Source organism: Oncorhynchus tshawytscha, linkage group LG24 (genome assembly GCF_018296145.1).
Source record: "Oncorhynchus tshawytscha isolate Ot180627B linkage group LG24, Otsh_v2.0, whole genome shotgun sequence".
In the NCBI taxonomy this organism is placed as follows: domain Eukaryota; kingdom Metazoa; phylum Chordata; class Actinopteri; order Salmoniformes; family Salmonidae; genus Oncorhynchus; species Oncorhynchus tshawytscha.
The window spans coordinates 28,692,526-28,712,618 of record NC_056452.1 but is presented as its reverse complement, the minus strand read 5'-3'; the positions used below and the strand labels follow the sequence as shown (position 1 = coordinate 28,712,618).

General features: G+C 46.9%; 1 protein-coding gene across 1 annotated transcript in view; it reads left to right on the top strand.

Annotated features, from left to right (window-relative positions):
• The window catches only part of LOC112247859 (CSC1-like protein 2), a gene marked incomplete in the record, with an annotated part of 175,688 nt that overhangs the window by 135,888 nt on the left and 19,707 nt on the right, over window positions 1-20,093 (top strand). The window contains 4 exon segments of the mRNA XM_042305631.1: window positions 5,307-5,440; window positions 5,554-5,691; window positions 16,360-16,513; window positions 19,858-19,964. Coding sequence (XP_042161565.1) covers window positions 5,307-5,440; window positions 5,554-5,691; window positions 16,360-16,513; window positions 19,858-19,964 — 533 coding nt within the window.

Below are 20,093 nucleotides of genomic sequence, written 5' to 3'. Positions count from 1 at the left end.
TGTCAGTATTCTGCAGAGAGCGAGAGAGAGACCCACATGTCAGTTGTTCAGTATTCTGCAGAGAGAGAGAGACCAACATGTCAGTTGTTCAGTATTCTGCAGAGAGAGACCAACATGTCAGTTGTTCAGTATTCTGCAGAGAGAGAGGGAGACCAACATGTCAGTTGTTCAGTATTCTGCAGAGAGAGAGAGAGACCAACATGTCAGTTGTTCTTTATTCTGCAGAGAGAGGGAGACCAACATGTCAGTTGTTCAGTATTCTGCAGAGAGAGAGAGAGACCAACATGTCAGTTGTTCAGTATTCTGCAGAGAGAGAGAGAGACCAACATGTCAGTTGTTCAGTATTCTGCAGAGACAGACCTAACATGTCAGTTGTTCAGTATTCTGCAGAGAGAGGGAGACCACCATGTCAGTTGTTCAGTATTCTGCAGAGAGAGGGAGACCACCATGTCAGTTGTTCAGTATTCTGCAGAGAGAGAGAGACCAACATGTCAGTTGTTCAGTATTCTGCAGAGAGAGAGAGACCAACATGTCAGTTGTTCAGTATTCTGCAGAGAGAGAGAGACCAACATGTCAGTTGTTCAGTAAGTATTCTGCAGAGAGAGAGAGACCAACATGTCAGTTGTTCAGTAGTCTGCAGAGAGAGAGAGACCAACATGTCAGTTGTTCAGTATTCTGCAGAGAGAGAGAGGGAGACCAACATGTCAGTTGTTCAGTATTCTGCAGAGAGAGAGAGGGAGACCAACATGTCAGTTGTTCAGTATTCTGCAGAGAGAGAGAGGGAGACCAACATGTCAGTTGTTCAGTATTCTGCAGAGAGAGAGAGAGAGACCAACATGTCAGTTGTTCAGTACTCTGCAGAGAGAGAGACCAATATCTCCTTCACATAGAGTTGATCAGGCTGTGGATTGGGGCCTGTGGAATGTTGTCCCACTCTTCAATGGCTGTGTAAAGTTGCTGGATATTGGTGGTAACTGGGACACGCTGTCGTACACGTCGATCCAGAGCATCCCAAACATGCTCAATGGTGACGTGTCTGGTGAGTACGCAGGCCATCGAAGAACTGGGACATTTTCAGCTTCCAGGAATTGTGTCCAGGTCTTTGACATGTGGCTGTACATTATCATGCTGAAACATGAGGTAAAGGCGGTGGATGAATGGCGCCACAATGGGCCTCAGGATCTCATCACGGTATCTCTGTGTATTCAAATTGCCATTGATAAAATGCAATTGTGTTCATTGTCCTTAGTTTATGCCTGCTCATACCATAACCCCACCATCACCATGGGGCACTAAGTTCACAACGTTGACAATAGCAAACCGCTCGCCCACACCACGCCGTCTCCGGTTGTGAGGCCCGATTGGACGTACTACCAGATTCTCTAAAACGACTTTAGAGGCGGCTTATGGTAGAGAAATTATCACTCAATTTTCTGGCAACTGATCTGGTGGACTTTTCTGCAGTCGGAATATAAATTGTGTGCTCCCTCAACTTGAGGCATCTGTGGCATTGTGTTGTGTGTCAAAACTGCACATTTTAGTGGCCTTTTATTGTCCCCAGCACAAGGTGCACCTGTGTAATGATCATGCTTCTTTATATAACACACCTGTCAGATGGATGGATTACCTTGGCAAAGGAGAAATGCTCACTAACAGGGATAAAAAACACATTTGTGCACAAAATTTGAGAAAAATAAGCTTTTTTTTGTGCGTATGGAAAATTTCAGGCATCTTTTATTTCAGCTCATGAGCCATGGGACCAACACTTTACATGTTGAGTTTATATTTTTGTTCAACGTGATTAGATTACAGTCCTGTAATAGTGAATATGATAAAAGGTAATTCGATTACTAGAATATCGACCATGCATCACTTCCTTGATTTGGAATGCTTTATATCTGAATCTAATCCACCCCCCCCCGTGGTGTGGTTCTGTATAGGTACTGGCAGTGGTCACTGTCACCAACCATAGAAACAGAATTACTAGAACAGGCATTGCTGTTCCAAGTCAACGTTCCGTGATGGGTGGACTGGTGACCGTAATGAGTGGTGCTTCTACATTATGTTTTAGTCCTATTTCTATGACTGTGACATGTTATACAGACAGACTGCTGAGGGACTTCTAACCTACGATGTAATGTCCGCAACCAACAAAGGACTGAAGGGAATACTATAGACTTGTAGAAACAGATTCCTATCCATACCTTTTAATCCTTACCTTTCCAATCTCTTTCCCTCTCCACCCTCCCCTTTCTCTCAATACAGACAGGCTTATGAAAACTGTTGTGTGCTAGAGGCTCGTATTTGTTACGATGTGGCCAAGCTGATGTCCCTCAACTCAGAAAGGTAAGTAGTGGTCTCTCCGCTTGACTGTCGCCGTCTGTAGCAATACCATAGAGAGAGTTCGAGGACTGGATTTAGATCTAACACGTTTCAGCGTGGGCGTTTTTCATTGAGGGGCTTCCACCATTTTAAAGTACACTGAACAAAAATCAACGCAACATGGAAACATTTTTGAAAGATTTTACTGAGTTGCTTATATAAGGAAAATCAGTCAATTGAAATAAATTGATTAGGCCCTAATCTATGGATTTCACATGACTGGGAATTCAGATATGCCTCTGTTGGCCACAGATACCTTCAAACAAAAAGGTAGGGACGTGGATCAGAAAACCAGTCAGTATCTGGTGTGACCACCATTTGCCTCATGCAGCGAGACACATCTCCTTCACATAGAGTTGATCCGGCTGTTGATTGTGGCCTGTGGAATGTTAGTCCAACTCCTCTTCAATGGCTGTGCTAAGTTGCTGGATATTGGCGGGAACTCGAACACGCCTGTCCAGAGCATCCCAAACATGCTCAATGGGTGACTGGTGAGTACGCAAGAAGAACTGGGACATTTTCAGCTTCCAGGAATTGTGTACTGATCCTAGTGACATGGGGCCGTGCATTATCAGGCTGAAACATGAGTTGATGGCGGTGGATGAATGGCAGGACAACGGGTCTCAGGATCTCATCACGGTATCTCTGTGTATTCAAATTGCCATCGATAAAGTGCAATTGTGTTTGTTGTCCTTGGCTTATACCTGCCAATACCATAACCCCACCGTCACCATGGGGCACTCTGTTCACAACGGCAAACTGCTCGCCCACACAACGCCATACCCGCTGTCTGCCATCTGCCCGGTGCAGCCGAGATACATCCGTGTAGGAAACACAAGATGAGAAATATTACAGCGCCAAACTGCAGTCAGGTCAAAGTTGTTTTTTTTAACCTTTATTTAACCAGGCAAGTCAGTTAAGAACAAATTCTTATTTACAAGGACGGCCTAGGAACAGTGGGTTAACTGGTCTAGGAACAGTGGGTTAACTGGTCTAGGAACAGTGGGTTAACTGGTCTAGGAACAGTGGGTTAACTGGTCTAGGAACAGTGGGTTAACTGGCCTAGGAACAGTGGGTTAACTGGCCTAGGAACAGTTGGTTAACTGGTCTAGGAACAGTGGGGTTAACTGGCCTAGGAACAGTGGGTTAACTGGCCTAGGAACAGTGGGTTAACTGGCCTAGGAACAGTGGGTTAACTGGCCTAGGAACAGTGGGTTAACTGGCCTAGGAACAGTGGGGTTAACTGGTCTAGGAACAGTGGGGTTAACTGGTCTAGGAACAGTGGGGTTAACTGGTCTAGGAACAGTGGGGTTAACTGGTCTAGGAACAGTGGGGTTAACTGGCCTAGGAACAGTGGGTTAACTGGTCTAGGAACAGTTGGTTAACTGGTCTAGGAACAGTGGGGTTAACTGGCCTAGGAACAGTGGGTTAACTGGTCTAGGAACAGTGGGTTAACTGGTCTAGGAACAGTGGGTTAACTGGTCTAGGAACAGTTGGTTAACTGGCCTAGGAACAGTTGGGTTAACTTCCTTGTTCAGGGGCAGAACGACAGATTGACGACAGAACGACAGACCTTGTCAGCTCGGGGATTCGATCTAGCAACCTTTCGGTTACTGGCACAACGCTCTAACCACTAGCCTACCTGCTGCTACCTGCCGCCTCGTCGTTCCCTATTGAGGGCAACGCAGATGAGCTTCCTGAGACGGTTTCTGACAGTTTGTGCAGAAAATCATCGGTTTTGCAATACCCACAGTTTCATCAAGTTTTTTTGTGATGAAACATCTCTGAGAGATTTTATTTCAGCTCATGAAACTTAACACTTTTTACATGGTGGGTTTATATATATTTTTTTCAGTATTGTTGACTGGGTGTGACCAGAGCATTGTCTTCCTCTAATTGGTTTAAATGGCTATAAGATATATATCACCGCCATCAAATCTAATGTCACATGCGCCGAATACAACAATACTACCCTCTGTTGTGCCTTACGGTCGGATGCCTAGCAGTTGCCATACCAGGCAGTGATGCAGCCAGTCAGGATGCTCTCGATGGTGCAGCTGTAGAACCTTTTGAGGATCTGGGGACCCATGACAAATTATTTTCAGTCTCCTGAGGGGGAAAAGGTGTTGTCGTGCCCTCTTCACGACTGTCTTGGTGTGTTGGGACCTTGATCGTGGTCCAAACTACATCTAGTGGTCACAGATTTGATTCAGTACTCCCAACACTGCAGGAGGAGGTAAATCACCAATATATTAGTTTTACACTTCTTTTTTTTTTTAACACGAAGAAGAACTACTTTACAATTGATGTAGCCTTAATGGTGCTGCCCATGCTGTCACAGACGCCATAATGGCACAGATGCAAAGATAGAAAGAGGTCCTATCTCTATGAGCAACACCTAATTTGTCTAGTAAATCCAGTGTATTTGGTCATGTGATATGAGCATGTGTTTCTGTAAACAGGAAGAAGACTGAACGTAGCATGAAGTTCTTTAAAGACCTACAGTCCAAGGAGCACATCCCCACCATGATCAACCCCAAACCCTGTGGACATCTCTGTTGCTGTATCATCAAGGGCTGTGAACAGGTAAGACCAACGTCAAAGCTGTATTTCAACCCTCACCTCAAACCCGTTTACAGTACCACGCCGTTTACAGTACCACGCCGTTTACAGTACCACGCCGTTTACAGTACCACGCCGTAACACTACTCCTAAGGAGAGAGTTGATTCAAATTGTTTCTTGAAATTTGTATTTGTGTTGTTTTTTGTTTTGTTGTCGTATCCAAATGCCACAATCAAATTCCCATTGGATATGTTGCCCTGAGTGACCATATATCTGTCTTTCATACCGTCTCACTCATAGTTTTCTCATTCATTAGTCCTTCGTCTTCTTCGTCTTCTAACTGACCATCTCTATTCTACAGGAGGAGGCAGTGAGTTACTACACCAAGCTGGAGTCCAAGCTGAAGGAGGAGTACAGGAAGGAGAAAGAGAAGGTCAACAGTAAACCGCTAGGAATGGCCTTCGTTACCTTCCAGAACGAAGCCATGACCGCCATGTAAGAGCCTGTGTGACCAGAGGAATGAGAGGATGTTTGTGTTTTTGTTTGTTGGTATCTTACATTGGTAATTATAAATCGAGTGATGTCTTCCTATATGCTTCCCTGTTCAGTATCCTGAAGGACTACAATGCCTGTAACTGTCAGGGATGCCACTGTCAGAGGGAACCCAGGTCTTCTTCCTTCAGCCAGCACCTTCACACATATTCCTGGACGGTCGGCTACGCACCAGACCCACAGAACGTCTACTGGTGAGAACACACACACACAGGGGCGGCAGGGTAGCCTAGTGGTTAGAGCGTTGGACTAGTAACCGAAAGGTTGCAAGTTCATATCCCCCGAGCTGACAAGGTACAAATCTGTCGTTCTGCCCCTGAACAGGCAGTTAACCCACTGTTCCTAGGCCGTCATTGAAAATAAGAGTTTGTTCTTAACTGACTTGCCTGGTTAAATAAAGGTAAAATAAATAAAAAATACAGCACAGATTTATGTACTCTGTGGGGGACAGTCAGTGTCTCAATTTACTGTTGAGTATTGAAATAATAGAATGCAGAAGGTGTAATTTAGAGATTTGGTGGTTCATCAGAAATGACTCAATTAGCCCTGTCAGCAAAACATTATTTGATTGGTAAATTTAGTCTAGCAGCCAGCTATCCAAACTAGTAGTAAGCATGGTTGAATTACCAACTGTGGTGTGTGGCTCATTGATCATTAGTTATCATTTTAAAAACTGTAAACATTTTTACCTCCACCCTATAACAAAATGTGGAGAATTGCAGGAAATTAGGAGGGGTGGGGGGGGGATCCGACAGGGGAAAATAATTTTGAACGGTCATCTGACTCGGAAACTCTGGCATCTTTCTAGAGCTCTGACTTTCCGTCCTGAAGTTCACTAAGGTCATGAACCCAGTTTTCCCAGAGTTCCCAGTTTTCCCAGAGTTCCCAGTTTTCCCAGAGTTCCCAGTTTTCCCAGAGTTCCCAGTTTTCTTGAAAGCACCATGATTATCATATGCAGGTACCATCAGTCCAGTAAAATGTTAAAAAATGAAATTATTTGCACGTTATTTCAATTAATGCAGGGCTGTGCCTCGCAAGTGCTACACCAACTGATCTACAGTATTTTATTATCAAAGCTTGAGTCCTGAAATATAATATGATCTGAGAAGAACAATATTGGCAGGCCAGGCATATAGCCAATATGTTGTGATAATGTATTAGACCAGGCATATAGCCAATATGCTGTGATAATGTATTAGACCAGGCATATAGCCAATATGCTGTGATAATGTATTAGACCAGGCATATAGCCAATATGCTGTGATAATGTATTAGACCAGGCATATAGCCAATATGCTGTGATAATGTATTAGACCAGGCATATAGCCAATATGCTGTGATAATGTATTAGACCAGGCATATAGCCAATATGCTGTGATAATGTATTAGACCAGGCATATAGCCAATATGCTGTGATAATGTATTAGACCAGGCATATAGCCAATATGCTGTGATAATGTATTAGACCAGGCATATAGCCAATATGCTGTGATAATGTATTAGACCTACCTATGTATTCGGGCTACTGCACACCTCATTCATACATAACTGTTTTTATTGGATTAATGTAAAAATATATATATATTTATTTTTTTACAAAATATCTGAGTGGACTGACTGCTTTCTTTTTGACTGCGGAAGTGATCTTGACTCGTGACAACTGGCCACTGGTGTAGATGATTAGCTAACTGCTGAGTGCTGGTATCAGATTACCTCACAGCTGAGACTGCATATCTGGCATGGTCTCTTGGTGTCAGCCTCAGTCCTGTATGTATGTGAAGGGTCATGGAGTGGAAATCAAGTCCCTCTCGGTCAGAGCTATTCAAATCAAATCAAATCAAATCAAATTTTATTTGTCACATACACATGGTTAGCAGATGTTAATGCGAGTGTAGCGAAATGCTTGTGCTTCTAGTTCCGACAATGCAGTAATAACGAACAAGTAATCTAACTAACAATTCCAAAAAAAAAATATACTGTCTTATACACAGTGTAAGGGGATAAAGAATATGTACATAAGGATATCTGAATGAGTGATGGTACAGAGCAGCATAGGCAAGATACAGTAGATGATATCGAGTACAGTATATACATATGAGATAAGTATGTAAACCAAGTGGCATAGTTAAAGTGGCTAGTGATACATGTATTACATAAGGATGCAGTCGATGATATAGAGTACAGTATCAACGTATGCATATGAGATGAACTGTTGTGTCGTCCGCAAACTTCTCAATTACAAATGTGACAATTTAATCCATTTTCCGTTTAAAACGATAAGAAGGGAAAAAAAATCGCACAATTCCATGTCATTTTACAACGCAGGATAATAGTTCAATCACGTCAACAACCCTTTAAATCAAATCACGTTTTATTAGTCACGTGCGCTGAATACAACAGGTGTAGTAGACCTAACAGTGAAATGCCGAATACAACAGGTGTAGACTTCACAGTGAAATGCTGAATACAACAGGTGTAGACTTCACAGTGAAATGCCGAATACAACAGGTGTAGACTTCACAGTGAAATGCCGAATACAACAGGTGTAGACTTCACAGTGAAATGCCGAATACAACAGGTGTAGACTTCACAGTGAAATGCCGAATACAACAGGTGTAGACTTCACAGTGAAATGCTGAATACAACAGGTGTAGACTTCACAGTGAAATGCCGAATACAACAGGTGTAGACTTCACAGTGAAATGCTGAATACAACAGGTGTAGACTTCACAGTGAAATGCCGAATACAACAGGTGTAGACTTCACAGTGAAATACCGAATACAACAGGTGTAGACTTCACAGTGAAATGCCGAATACAACAGGTGTAGACTTCACAGTGAAATGCTGAATACAACAGGTGTAGACTTCACAGTGAAATGCTGAATACAACAGGTGTAGACTTCACAGTGAAATGCTGAATACAACAGGTGTAGACTTCACAGTGAAATGCTGAATACAACAGGTGTAGTAGACCTTACAGTGAAATGCTGAATACAACAGGTGTAGACTTCACAGTGAAATGCCGAATACAACAGGTGTAGACTTCACAGTGAAATGCCGAATACAACAGGTGTAGACTTCACAGTGAAATGCCGAATACAACAGGTGTAGACTTCACAGTGAAATGCCGAATACAACAGGTGTAGACTTCACAGTGAAATGCCGAATACAACAGGTGTAGACTTCACAGTGAAATGCCGAATACAACAGGTGTAGACTTCACAGTGAAATGCCGAATACAACAGGTGTAGACTTCACAGTGAAATGCCGAATACAACAGGTGTAGACTTCACAGTGAAATGCCGAATACAACAGGTGTAGACTTCACAGTGAAATGCCGAATACAACAGGTGTAGACCTTACAGTGAAATGCTGAATACAACAGGTGTAGACCTTACAGTGAAATGCCGAATACAACAGGTGTAGACTTCACAGTGAAATGCCGAATACAACAGGTGTAGACCTTACAGTGAAATGCCGAATACAACAGGTGTAGACTTCACAGTGAAATGCCGAATACAACAGGTGTAGTAGACCTCACAGTGAAATGCTGAATACAACAGGTGTAGTAGACCTTACAGTGAAATGCTGAATACAACAGATGTAGACCTTACAGTGAAATGCTGAGTACAACAGATGTAGACCTTACAGTGAAATGCTGAATACAACAGGTGTAGTAGACCTAACAGTGAAATGCTGAATACAACAGGTGTAGTAGACTTCACAGTGAAATGCCGAATACAACAGGTGTAGTAGACCTTACAGTGAAATGCTGAATACAACAGGTGTAGTAGACCTTACAGTGAAATGCTGAATACAACAGGTGTAGTAGACCTCACAGTGAAATGCTGAATGCTATATACAGGGTGTTACGGTACAGAGTCAATGTGGAGGCTATATACAGGGTGTTACGGTACAGAGTCAATGTGGAGGCTATATACAGGGTGTTACGGTACAGAGTCAATGTGGAGAATATATACAGGGGGTACCGGTACAGAGTCAATGTGGAGGCTATATACAGGGTGTTACGGTACCGAGTCAATGTGGAGGCTATATACAGGGTGTTACGGTACAGAGTCAATGTGGAGGCTATATACAGGGTGTTACGGTACAGAGTCAATGTGGAGGCTATATACAGGCTGTTACAGTACAGAGTCAAGGAGGAGGCTATATACAGGGTGTTACGGTACAGAGTCCATGTGGAGGCTATATACAGGGTGTACTGGTACAGAGTCAATGTGGAGGCTATATACAGGGTGTTACGGTACAGAGTCAATGTGGAGGCTATATACAGGGTGTTACGGTACAGAGTCAATGTGGAGGCTATATACGGGTGTTACGGTACAGAGTCAATGTGGAGGCTATATACAGGGTGTTACGGTACAGAGTCAATGTGGAGGCTATATACAGGGTGTTACGGTACAGAGTCAGTGTGTGGAGGCTATATACAGGGTGTTACGGTACAGAGTCAATGTGGAGGCTATATACAGGGTGTTACGGTACAGAGTCAGTGTGTGGGGGCTATATACAGGGTGTTACGGTACAGAGTCAGTGTGTGGAGGCTATATACAGGGTGTTACGGTACAGAGTCAGTGTGGAGGCTATATACAGGGTGTTACGGTACAGAGTCAGTGTGGAGGCTATATACAGGGTGTTACGGTACAGAGTCCATGTGGAGGCTATATACAGGGTGTTACGGTACAGAGTAAATGTGGAGGCTATATACAGGGTGTTACGGTACAGAGTCAATGTGGAGGCTATATACAGGGTGTTACGGTACAGAGTCAGTGTGGAGGCTATATACAGGGGGTACCGGTACAGAGTCAATGTGGAGGCTATATACAGGGTATTACGGTACAGAGTCAATGTGGAGGCTATATACAGGGTGTTACGGTACAGAGTCAATGTGGAGGCTATATACAGGGTGTTACGGTACAGAGTCAAGGAGGAGGCTATATACAGGGTTTTACGGTACAGAGTCAATGTGGAGGCTGTATACAGGGTTTTACGGTACAGAGTCAATGTGGAGGCTATATACAGGGTGTTACGGTACAGAGTCAAGGAGGAGGCTATATACAGGGTGTTACGGTACAGAGTCAATGTGGAGGCTATATACAGGGTGTTACGGTACAGAGTCAATGTGGAGGCTATATACAGGGGGTACCGGTACAGAGTCCATGTGGAGGCTATATACAGGGGGTACAGATACAGAGTCCATGTGGAGGCTATATACAGGGGGTACAGATACAGAGTCCATGTGGAGGCCATATACAGGGGGTACCGGTACAGAGTCCATGTGGAGGCTATATACAGGGTGTTACGGTACAGAGTCCATGTGGAGGCTATATACAGGGTGTTATGGTACAGAGTCAATGTGGAGGCTATATACAGGGTGTACCGGTACAGAGTCAATGTGGAGGCTATATACAGGGTGTTATGGTACAGAGTCAATGTGGAGGCTATATACAGGGGGTACCGGTACAGAGTCCATGTGGAGGCTATATACAGGGGGTACCGGTACAGAGTCAATGTGGAGGCATATATACAGGGTGTTACGGTACATAGTCCATGTGGAGGCTATATACAGGGTGTTACGGTACAGAGTCCATGTGGAGGCTATATACAGGGTGTTACGGTACAGAGTCCATGTGGAGGCTATATACAGGGTGTTACGGTACAGAGTCCATGTGGAGGCTATATACAGGGTGTTACGGTACAGAGTCAACGTGGAGGCTATATACAGGGTATTATGGTACAGAGTCAATGTGGAGGCTATATACAGGGGGTACCGGTACAGAGTCAGTGTGGAGGCTATATACAGGGGTACTGGTACAGAGTCAATGTGGAGGCTATATACAGGGTGTTATGGTACAGAGTCAATGTGGAGGCTATATACAGGGGGTACCGGTACAGAGTCAGTGTGGAGGCTATATACAGGGGGTACTGGTACAGAGTCAATGTGGAGACTATATACAGAGGGTACCGGTACAGAGTCAGTGTGGAGGCTATATACAGGGGGTACCGGTACAGAGTCCATGTGGAGGCTATATACAGGGTGTTACGGTACAGAGTCAGTGTGGAGGCTATATACAGGGTGTTACGGTACAGAGTCAATGTGGAGGCTATATACAGGGGGTACCGGTACAGAGTCCATGTGGAGGCTATATACAGGGTGTTACGGTACAGAGTCAGTGTGGAGGCTATATACAGGGTGTTACGGTACAGAGTCAGTGTGGAGGCTATATACAGGGTGTTACGGTACAGAGTCAGTGTGGAGGCTATATACGGGGTGTTACGGTACAGAGTCAATGTGGAGACTATATACAGAGGGTACCGGTACAGAGTCAGTGTGGAGGCTATATACAGGGTGTTACGGTACAGAGTCAGTGTGGAGGCTATATACGGGGTGTTACGGTACAGAGTCAACGTGGAGGCTATATACAGGGTGTTACGGTACAGAGTCCATGTGGAGGCTATATACAGGGTGTTACGGTACAGAGTCAGTGTGGAGGCTATATACGGGGTGTTACGGTACAGAGTCAATGTGGAGGCTATATACGGGGTGTTACGGTACAGAGTCAATGTGGAGGCTATATACAGGGTGTTACGGTACAGAGTCAATGTGGAGGCTATATACAGGGTGTTACGGTACAGAGTCAGTGTGTGGAGGCTATATACAGGGTGTTACGGTACAGAGTCAATGTGGAGGCTATATACAGGGTGTTACGGTACAGAGTCAGTGTGTGGGGGCTATATACAGGGTGTTACGGTACAGAGTCAGTGTGTGGAGGCTATATACAGGGTGTTACGGTACAGAGTCAGTGTGGAGGCTATATACAGGGTGTTACGGTACAGAGTCAGTGTGGAGGCTATATACAGGGTGTTACGGTACAGAGTCCATGTGGAGGCTATATACAGGGTGTTACGGTACAGAGTAAATGTGGAGGCTATATACAGGGTGTTACGGTACAGAGTCAATGTGGAGGCTATATACAGGGTGTTACGGTACAGAGTCAGTGTGTAGGCTATATACAGGGGGTACCGGTACAGAGTCAATGTGGAGGCTATATACAGGGTATTACGGTACAGAGTCAATGTGGAGGCTATATACAGGGTGTTACGGTACAGAGTCAGTGTGGAGGCTATATACAGGGTATTACGGTACAGAGTCAGTGTGGAGGCTATATACAGGGTGTTACGGTACAGAGTCAGTGTGAGGGGGCACTGGTTAGTCAAGGTAATTAAGGTAATAGAGTTGAAGTTTACATACACCTTCGGTTGAAGTCATGTGAATCAAAATAATAATTTATTCATCGTGAACATTTTTTAAATTTTTTAAATATTATTTTGGATTAAATCTATGAGACATTGTGACTCAATAGATTCTCGTCAGCCTGCAAAGTAAACACTTCTAAGGTAAATATGACCGAACTAGAGAAGCGCACTTCCTTCAGCTGAATTAAAAGATGTGTTGCCTCCATTTCATCTTTGATATATCGAATGAGCAAATTATTTCAGAAGGTATAAAACATATTTGGTTGTAATGTTTTACATCAAGGGTGGTCAACCACCCCCCAGGAGAGGTAATGGGTGGTCAACCACCCCCCAGGAGAGGTAATGGGTGGTCAACCACCCCCCAGGAGAGGTAATGGGTGGTCAACCACCCCCCAGGAGAGGTAATGGGTGGTCACCCTTCCCCCAGGAGAGGTAATGGGTGGTCAACCACCCCCAGGAGAGGTAATGGGTGGTCACCCTTCCCCAGGAGAGGTAATGGGTGGTCACCCTTCCCCAGGAGAGGTAATGGGTGGTCACCCTTCCCCAGGAGAGGTAATGGGTGGTCACCCTTCCCCCAGGAGAGGTAATGGGTGGTCACCCTTCCCCCAGGAGAGGTAATGGGTGGTCACCCTTCCCCCAGGAGAGGTAATGGGTGGTCACCCTTCCCCCAGGAGAGGTAATGGGTGGTCACCCTTCCCCCAGGAGAGGTAATGGGTGGTCACCCTTCCCCAGGAGAGGTAATGGGTGGTCACCCTTCCCCAGGGGAGGTAATGGGTGGTCACCCTTCGCCCAGGGGAGGTAATGGGTGGTCACCCTTCCCCCAGGAGAGGTAATGGGTGGTCACCCACCCCCAGGAGAGGTAATGGGTGGTCACCCACCCCCCCAGGAGAGGTAATGGGTGGTCACCCTTCCCCCAGGAGAGGTAATGGGTGGTCACCCTTCCCCCAGGAGAGGTAATGGGTGGTCACCCTTCCCCAGGAGAGGTAATGGGTGGTCACCCTTCCCCAGGAGAGATAATGGGTGGTCACCCTTCCCCCAGGAGAGGTAATGGGTGGTCACCCTTCCCCAGGAGAGGTAATGGGTGGGCACCCTTCCCCAGGAGAGGTAATGGGTGGGCACCCTTCCCCCAGGAGAGGTAATGGGTGGGCACCCTTCCCCCAGGAGAGGTAATGGGTGGTCAACCACCCCCAGGAGAGGTAATGGGTGGTCAACCACCCCCAGGAGAGGTAATGGGTGGTCACCCTTCCCCCAGGAGAGGTAATGGGTGGTCACCCTTCCCCAGGAGAGGTAATGGGTGGTCACCCTTCCCCCAGGAGAGGTAATGGGTGGTCACCCTTCCCCCAGGAGAGGTAATGGGTGGTCACCCTTCCCCCAGGAGAGGTAATGGGTGGTCACCCTTCCCCAGGAGAGGTAATGGGTGGTCACCCTTCCCCAGGAGAGATAATGGGTGGTCACCCTTCCCCAGGAGAGATAATGGGTGGTCCACCACCCCCCAGGAGAGGTAATGGGTGGTCCACCACCCCCATGAGAGGTAATGGGTGGTCAACCACCCCCATGAGAGGTAATGGGTGGTCAACCACCCCCATGAGAGATAATGGGTGGTCAACCACCCCCCAGGAGAGGTAATGGGCGGTCACCCACCCCCAGGAGAGGTAATGGGTGGTCACCCTTCCCCCAGGAGAGGTAATGGGTGGTCACCCTTCCCCCAGGAGAGGTAATGGGTGGTCACCCTTCCCCCAGGAGAGGTAATGGGTGGTCACCCTTCCCCCAGGAGAGGTAATGGGTGGTCACCCTTCCCCCAGGAGAGATAATGGGTGGTCACCCTTCCCCCAGGAGAGGTAATGGGTGGTCCACCACCCCCCCCATGAGAGGTAATGGGTGGTCAACCACCCCCCATGAGAGGTAATGGGTGGTCAACCACCCCCCAGGAGAGGTAATGGGTGGTCAACCACCCCCAGGAGAGGTAATGGGTGGTCAACCACCCCCAGGAGAGTTAATGGGTGGTCACCCTTCCCCAGGAGAGGTAATGGGTGGTCACCCTTCCCCCAGGAGAGGTAATGGGTGGTCACCCTTCCCCCAGGAGAGGTAATGGGTGGGCACCCTTCCCCCAGGAGAGGTAATGGGTGGGCACCCTTCCCCAGGAGAGATAATGGGTGGTCACCCTTCCCCAGGAGAGATAATGGGTGGTCACCCTTCCCCCAAGAGAGGTAATGGGTGGTCCACCACCCCCCAGGAGAGGTAATGGGTGGTCAACCACCCCCATGAGAGGTAATGGGTGGTCAACCACCCCCATGAGAGGTAATGGGTGGTCAACCACCCCCAGGAGAGGTAATGGGTGGTCAACCACCCCCAGGAGAGGTAATGGGTGGTCACCCTTCCCCCAGGAGAGGTAATGGGTGGTCACCCTTCCCCCAGGAGAGGTAATGGGTGGTCACCCTTCCCCCAGGAGAGGTAATGGGTGGTCACCCACCCCCCAGGAGAGGTAATGGGTGGTCACCCTTCCCCCAGGAGAGGTAATGGGTGGTCACCCTTCCCCCAGGAGAGGTAATGGGTGGTCACCCTTCCCCCAGGAGAGATAATGGGTGGTCAACCACCCCCCATGAGAAGTAATGGGTGGTCAACCACCCCCCATGAGAGGTAATGGGTGGTCCACCACCCTCCAGGAGAGATAATGGCCACCCCTCAGGAGAGATAATGGGTGGTCAACCACCCTGCAGGAGAGGTAATGGGTGGTCAACCACCCCCCAGGAGAGATAATGGGTGGTCAACCACCCTCCAGGAGAGATAATGGGTGGTCAACCACCCCCCATGAGAAGTAATGGGTGGTCAACCACCCCCCATGAGAGGTAATGGGTGGTCCACCACCCTCCAGGAGAGATAATGGCCACCCCTCAGGAGAGATAATGGGTGGTCACCCACCCTCCAGGAGAGATAATGGGTGTACAGGCTTTTATTCCAGTCCCCCTCTAACCTTGATAAACTGTCTCTGATTTGTTGGAGTAGGGCTGGATCAAAAGCCTGCACACCCAGCAGCTCTTCAGACTGAGAGTTGACCACATGTGCTTTATACGGTTGTCTAACAGATATTCTACTTTGTGAGGGGCACCAATCAATCATCGTTCCTCAGACCACTCCATCCTACCCTCTCATCTTCATTCAGGACTCTCCGTAATCATGGTAGTATCCACATTAATATAGAAGTGCTTAGAGTCAATAAAAGTGACTCCAAAATGACACAATACATTATTTACCCTTTTTTTGGGGGGGGAAGTATCTGAAACAACCAAAACAAACAGCAAATGCATCCAACAACTTTGTAGAGTCACAAGTTTGATGTAGTGATTGGGTGCTAGGAATATGGGACCAGACACTAAACGTCTATATACTTTAATACACATATCAGTGATACTTTTGATTGATAGATTGAACTGTCCTCTCCTGGTTTCTCCCAGGGAGCATCTGGGTTCTCCTGGTGATTGATTGATTGATATATTGACCTGTCCTCTCCTGGTTTCTCCCAAGGAGCATCTGGGTTCCCCTGGTGATTGATTGATTGATTGACCTGTCCTCTCCTGGTTTCTCCCAGGGAGCATCTGTCAGTAGGAGGGTTCCCCTGGTGGCTGAGATGCTTCATCATCAACTGTATCCTCTTCCTCCTCCTCTTCTTCCTCACAACCCCCGCCATCATCATCTCCACCATGGACAAGTTCAACGTCACCAAGCCTGTCGAGTACCTCAACGTGAGTCACCTTTGGCCTCTCTTTCTGAAGCTCAGGAGGGTGAATGTCAGGGTGTGTCCCAAACAGCACCCTATTCCCTATTTGGTGCACCCTATTCCCTATTTGGTGCACCCTATTCCCTATTTGGTGCACCCTATTCCCTATTTGGTGCACCCTATTCCCTATTTGGTGCACCCTATTCCCTATTTGGTGCACCCTATTTATTTGGTGCACCCTATTCCCTATTTGGTGCACCCTATTCCCCTATTTGGTGCACCCTATTCCCTATTTGGTGCACCCTATTCCCTATTTAGTGCACCCTATTCCCTATTTAGTGCACCCTATTCCCTATTTAGTGCACCCTATTCCCTATTTAGTGCACCCTATTCCCTATTTAGTGCACCTTATTCCCTATTTAGTGCACCTTATTCCCTATTTAGTGCACCCTATTCCCTATTTAGTGCACCCTATTCCCTATTTAGTGCACCCTATTCCCTATTTAGTGCACCCTATTCCCTATTTAGTGCACCCTATTCCCTATTTAGTGCACCCTATTCCCTATTTAGTGCACCCTATTCCCTATTTGGTGCACCCTATTCCCTATTTGGTGCACCCTATTCCTATTTAGTGCACCCTATTCCCTATTTAGTGCACCCTATTCCCTATTCGGTGCACCCTATTCCCTATTCGGTGCACCCTATTCCCTATTCGGTGCACCCTATTCGGTGCACCCTATTCCCTATTCGGTGCACCCTATTCCCTATTCGGTGCACCCTATTCCCTATTCGGTGCACCCTATTCCCTATTCGGTGCACCCTATTCCCTATTCGGTGCACCCTATTCCCTATTCGGTGCACGCTATTCCCTATTCGGTGCACCCTATTCCCTATGTAGTGCACCCTATTCCCTATGTAGTGCACCCTATTCCCTATGTAGTGCACCCTATTCCCTATGTAGTGCGCCCTATTCCCTATTGGTGCGCCCTATTCCCTATTTAGTGCGCCCTATTCCCTATTTGGTGTGCCCTATTCCCTATTTTGGTGCGCCCTATTCCCTATTTAGTGCGCCCTATTCCCTATTTGGTGCACCCTATTCCCTATGTGGTGCGCCCTATTCCCTATGTGGTGCGCCCCTATTCCCTATTTGGTGCGCCCTATTCCCTATTTGGTGCCCTATTCCCTATTTGGTTCGCCCTATTCCCTATTTGGTGCGCCCTATTCCCTATTTGGTGTGCCCTATTCCCTATTTGGTGTGCCCTATTCCCTATTTGGTGCGCCCTATTCCCTATTTGTGCGCCCTATTCCCTATTTGGTGCACCCTATTCCCTATTTGGTGCACCCTATTCCCTATGTAGTGCACCCTATTCCCTATGTAGTTCACCCTATTCCCTATGTAGTGCACCCTATTCCCTATTATAGTGCACCCTATTCCCTATTTAGTGCACCCTATTTAGTGCACCCTATTCCCTATATAGTGCACCCTATTTAGTGCATCCAATTCCTATTTTGTGCACCCTATTCCCTATTTTGTGCACCCTATTCCCTATTTTGTGCACCCTATTCCCTATTTGGTGCACCCTATATTCCCTATTTGGTGCACCCTATATTCCCTATTTGGTGCACCCTATATTCCCTATTTGGTGCACCCTATTCCCTATTTGGTGCACCCTATTCCCTATTTGGTGCACCCTATTCCCTATTTGGTGCACCATATTCCCTATTTGGTGCACCCTATTCCCTATTTAGGTCCCCCTATTCCCTATTTAGTGCACACTATTCCCTATTTAGTGCACTCTATTCCCTATTTAGGCCACCCTATTCCCTATTTAGTGCACTATATAAGGAAATAAAGTGCCATTTGGGATGCTGATCAGTTTGACCCTTTTCACACGACTGAATCAAGCCTGCACCGGACTGGTTACACACCGACCGTGCTGTAACACCGACCGTGCTGTAACTGAGCTGGACAGGAGCCAGCAGAGTATGGTTTCGTTAACACGATAGTGGAAAAAGGGGCATTAGTCTGTGTACTATAACTAACCTTAACTGTTAACCTTCATCTGCAATATTCCACCCCTCCATCCTCTACCTCTGTTCCTCATCCTCTACCACTCTTCCTCATCTTCTACCTCTCCTCCCTCTCTTCCTCTCCTTCCTGTCTTCCTCTCCTTTCTCTCTTCCTCATCCTCTACCTCTCTTCCTCATCCTCTACCACTCTTCCTCATCCTCTACCTCTCCTCCCTTTCTTCCTCTCCTTCCTCTCTTCCTCATCCTCTACCACTCTTCCTCATCCTCTACCTCTCCTTGCTTTCTTCCTCATCCTCTACCTCTCCTTCCTCTCTTCCTCTCCTTCCTCTCTTCCTCATCCTCTACCACTCTTCCTCATCCTCTACGTTTCTTCCTCATCCTCTACCACTCTTCTTCATCCTCTACCTCTCCTTCCTCTCTTCCTCTACCTTTCTTCCTCATCCTCTAACTTTCTTCCTCATCCTCTTCCTCTCCTTCCTCTCTTCCTCATCCTCTACCTTTCTTCCTCATCCTCTACTTTTCTTCCTCATCCTCTACCTCTCTTCCTCATCCTCTACCTCTCTTCCTCATCCTCTACCTCTCTTCCTCATCCTCTACCTCTCTTCTTCATCCTCTACCTCTCCTTCCTCTCTTCCTCTACCTTTCTTCCTCATCCTCTAACTTTCTTCCTCATCCTCTTCCTCTCCTTCCTCTCTTCCTCATCCTCTACCTTTCTTCCTCATCCTCTACTTTTCTTCCTCATCCTCTACCTCTCTTCCTCATCCTCTACCTCTCTTCCTCATCCTCTACCTCTCTTCCTCATCCTCTACTTTTCTTCCTCATCCTCTACCTTTCTTCCTCATCCTCTACCTTTCTTCCTCATCCTCTACCTCTCCTCCCTCTCCTTCCTCTATACCTCTCTTCCTCATCCTCTACCTCTCTTCCTCATCCTCTACCTCTCTTCCTCATCCTCTACCTTTCTTCCTCATCCTCTACCTTTCTTCCTCATCCTCTACCTTTCTTCCTCATCCTCTACCTCTCCTCCCTTTCTTCTTCATCCTGTACCTCTCCTTCCTCTTCCTCTCCTTCCTCTATACCTCTCTTCCTTATCCTCTACCTCTCTTCCTCATCCTCTACCTTTCTTCCTCATCCTCTACCTTTCTTCCTCATCCTCTACCTCTCTTCCTCATCCTCTACCTTTCTTCCTCATCCTCTACCTCTCTTCCTCATCCTCTACCTCTCCTCCCTTTCTTCCTCTCCTTCCTCTCTACCTCTCCCCCTCATCCTCCACCTCTCTCCCTCATCCTCCACCTCTCTCCCTCATCCTCCACCTCTCTCCCTCTCGTCCTCCTCCTCCAGAACCCCATTGTGACCCAGTTCTTCCCCACCCTGCTGCTGTGGGCCTTCTCCGCCCTGCTACCCACCATCGTATACTACTCTGCCTTCTTCGAGGCCCACTGGACACGGTACCATTCTCTCTCACTCACACACACACTGGACACGGTACCATTCTCTCTCACTCACACACACACTGGACACGGTACCATTCTCTCTCACTCACACACACACTGGACACGGTACCATTCTCTCTCACT